The sequence below is a fragment of the Mastomys coucha genome, unplaced genomic scaffold (genome assembly GCF_008632895.1).
Source record: "Mastomys coucha isolate ucsf_1 unplaced genomic scaffold, UCSF_Mcou_1 pScaffold1, whole genome shotgun sequence".
NCBI lineage: Eukaryota > Metazoa > Chordata > Mammalia > Rodentia > Muridae > Mastomys > Mastomys coucha.
In genome coordinates this window covers 77,155,004-77,158,204 of record NW_022196891.1, presented here as the reverse complement: position 1 = coordinate 77,158,204, position 3,201 = coordinate 77,155,004, and the positions used below count along the sequence as shown (strand labels likewise).

Sequence of the window (3,201 nt, the reverse complement as noted above, 5' to 3'; positions counted from 1 at the left end):
CCCACCTTGGGCCTACAGGGAAGTGCTCAAAACCTACAACGTGGCCATGGACTATCCCACACTCTTCCTGGCTGTCTGGAACTTTGGGGCAGTGGGCATGGTGTGCATCCACTGGAAGGGGCCTCTGGTGCTGCAGCAGGCTTACCTGATTGTGATCAGCGCGCTCATGGCCCTGGTGTTCATCAAGTACCTGCCGGAGTGGTCTGCCTGGGTCATCTTGGGTGCCATCTCTGTGTACGGTAGGTCGCTTGGGCCTGGTGGGGACCGGGGTGAGTCTGGCTCATTGATGGAGCGGCGTCTCAAGTGCTCTCGCATTGCTGTGAGCAAATTAATGGACAGAAGCAATGTCAGGGAAGGAAGCTTTATCAGTGTCTGAGGGTGTCAGACACTGATCATGGCGGGGAAGGCAGGGGAGCGGCTCAGTGGGAGCAAGTGACAGAGGCTCCCTGCAGTGGGCCAGATAGCAGAGAGTTTACCAGAGCTAGGGCCTGGACTGGGTCCAACCTTCAAAAGGCCTTCCCCCGACCCCCGGTGATCTGCATCCCTTAGCTAGCCCTACCTCCTACTGATCCCAAAGACCACCAGTGTCACCAGCTGGAGCTTAAGCGTTCAAAACATGAGTGCCCATGACCAAAGCAAGGCTTACAAGGGCAACATTTAACTGGGGCTGACTTACAGGTTCAGAGGTTCAGTTCATTATCATCAAGGTGGGAGCATGGCAGCGTCCAGGCAGGCATGGTGCAGGAGGAACTGAGAGTTCTACATCTTCATCTGAAGGCTGCTAGTGGAAGACTTGACTCTTAGACAGTTAGGATAAGGGTCTTAAAGGCCACACCTACAGTGCCACACCTATTCCAACAGGGCCACATCTTCTCTAATAGCGCCAATATGGGCCAAGCATACATATGTCTGTATGTGTGTGTATATATATATATATATATATATATATATATATATATATATATATATATATATATATATATAATCACAATGAGCCTTTAGGGGACATTTCACATTCAAATTGTAACAAGTGGGAAGGCACGCAGGACATTCCCCTCCTGTCCTAAGGAAGAAGGCCTTCCCACAGATTCTCCCTCTGTGACACTTGAAGCACCGACCCCGAGTGACCACTCCCACCGCCCTCATCAAGCCTGGCCTGCACACTGAGCCACCGATTCCTGAGTGCGCTGTGGTGCTATCAGTCACCGCCTTCACTGCTAGCTGCTGCTGGCGTAACGTTAGCACCATGGCCAGGGCTGCAACCCCCATTTTTAAGGATGAGAAAACTGAGGCTTCAGGAAGGAGGACTTCTGAGCCTGTCTTCTGGGTCTCAGCACCTCGCTCTTCCCACTCTGCAGCTACTGGCTTCGGCTCCAGCCAGTGCAAACTGGATCGGTGGACTTGGGACCCTAGGTTCCTGGTGATGGAGGGATGGTTCCTCTCTGTGCTGCTTGGGAAGAAAGATCCGCTTTAATAGAACAAGGATGTCTCTGTTTTCCCAGATCTCGTGGCTGTGCTGTGCCCCAAAGGGCCACTGCGGATGCTGGTGGAAACCGCCCAAGAGAGAAACGAGCCCATATTTCCTGCCCTCATATACTCATGTGAGTGGTCCCATGCCTCTGCCAGACCCTGGGGGGTGGGTCAGCAGGTGGCCTTTTGTGGAGGCATGGAAGTGGGCCGTGGCTTTGAGATTTGACAGGTTACATATTCTACCTCAACCAAAGACGAGGATCAAATCATGAAAACGCTGAGGTTCCACCTCTGGAGACCACGGTGGGCTGGATCTCGCTCAGGAAGAGGTTGGGAAATCAGGGTCGGCGGCGGGATACGAGAGGGGTGTGGAAAGTCCTGTGGCCATATTCTGTCCACCATCTGGCAGCCTGCACTAGCTACAGGCCACATCCCATGGATGTGCCACCTTCAGAGGCTTGAAGCCACCACTCAGCCCTGCAGGCTTCGGAGGGCATGGGTCCCTGTTTCTCTCTGGGGGTCATGGGGGTGGCTTGGTAGTGGAAGTTAGTCATCTTTAAAGAGAAGGCACAGGGATTGCCCCTGGCTCTGGGGTCATGTCGGAGGATGTGGGTTTATACATGTATTTGACATATGTCCCTGCTTACTGGGAGGCCCTGTGGGTGGTCGAGAGGTCTCACGGGAGGCAAGGTTATGTGAGTTCACCAATGGAGATCACTCCCCGTGGAAGCAGTGGCCACTATCAGAGCCTGTGATCCTGGGGTTCTGGTGCCGCAGGTGCCCAGGAAGCCATCCCAACTCTTCCGTCCCAGGGAATGAGGAATGAAGCTTAAGAATGGAGAGTTGCCAGCAGTGTGCCCCTTGGCTTGAAAGCATATCCCAGAGATGTTCTGAGGATGAGGGACAGATGGCTCTGGCTAGCGTGAGCGCCTGAGTCTGAGCGTTTCCTTATGTGCAAGGGAGGTTTATATCCATGGAGAACTCGCTCTTGGGCGGAGGTAAACTGAGGACGTAGACGAATGTAAGCAGGTACTTTACAGATGGTAGCAGGTGCTCTGTCGGAGACTAAGGAGGGTGAGAGGGCAAGGAATTCACGGCCACAGGGGAGGCTGTTTTGCAAACGATGGCAGGCGGCTCTCGTGCATAGTTCACACTTGACCAGAGACCTGCCTTATAGGGGTTGGCACTAGGTAGAAATCTGGAGGCCAGCACTTGAGGAAATGGTGAGGGGCGGGCAGCCGGTACAAAGACCCTGAGGTAGGCTTGGGCTGGGGCTGGGTGTGCTCAGGGGGCACCCAGAGTCCAGTGTGGCTGGAGCAGACAGGAAAGGTAGAGAAGGGGAGGTCTGGACAGTATGAGCCCTGCAGACCACAGTGTGACACATTGGCCCCGTCTTCCTGAAGGAGAGGTAAGCCCCTGAAGGATTTGGGCAGTTACACGATCCAGAGCCAGTCTGGAGGCTGAGAAACAACCTAGGAAGGGGACCGGTGGAGATGTGAGGTGAAGTGAATTCTGGGGCATTTTGCAAGCAACACTTGCGGGGGTTGTAAGACAGAGCGAGGGTTAATGGCAGTGCTTTGAACCTGAGCTACAAGGAAGACCTATTGCAGAGAAGGGGCTAGGGCTGGTGTGCCAGGGGTGGTGTGCCAGGAGTGGTGGGCCAGGCGTGGTGGGCCAGGCTAGTGGGCCAGGGGTGGTGGGCCAGGGCTGGTGGGCCAGGCGTGGTGGGCC

General features: G+C 54.7%; 1 protein-coding gene across 4 annotated transcripts in view; it reads left to right on the top strand.

Moving 5' to 3' along the window:
- Window positions 1-3,201, top strand: part of Psen2 (presenilin 2) — a 28,259-nt gene that overhangs the window by 19,004 nt on the left and 6,054 nt on the right. For all 4 annotated transcript variants that reach the window (XM_031391151.1, XM_031391133.1, XM_031391139.1 and 1 more), the window contains exons 6-7: window positions 19-239; window positions 1,503-1,601. In XM_031391151.1, the coding sequence (XP_031247011.1) occupies window positions 19-239; window positions 1,503-1,601 (320 nt within the window). The remainder of the gene's footprint in view (window positions 1-18; window positions 240-1,502; window positions 1,602-3,201) is intronic.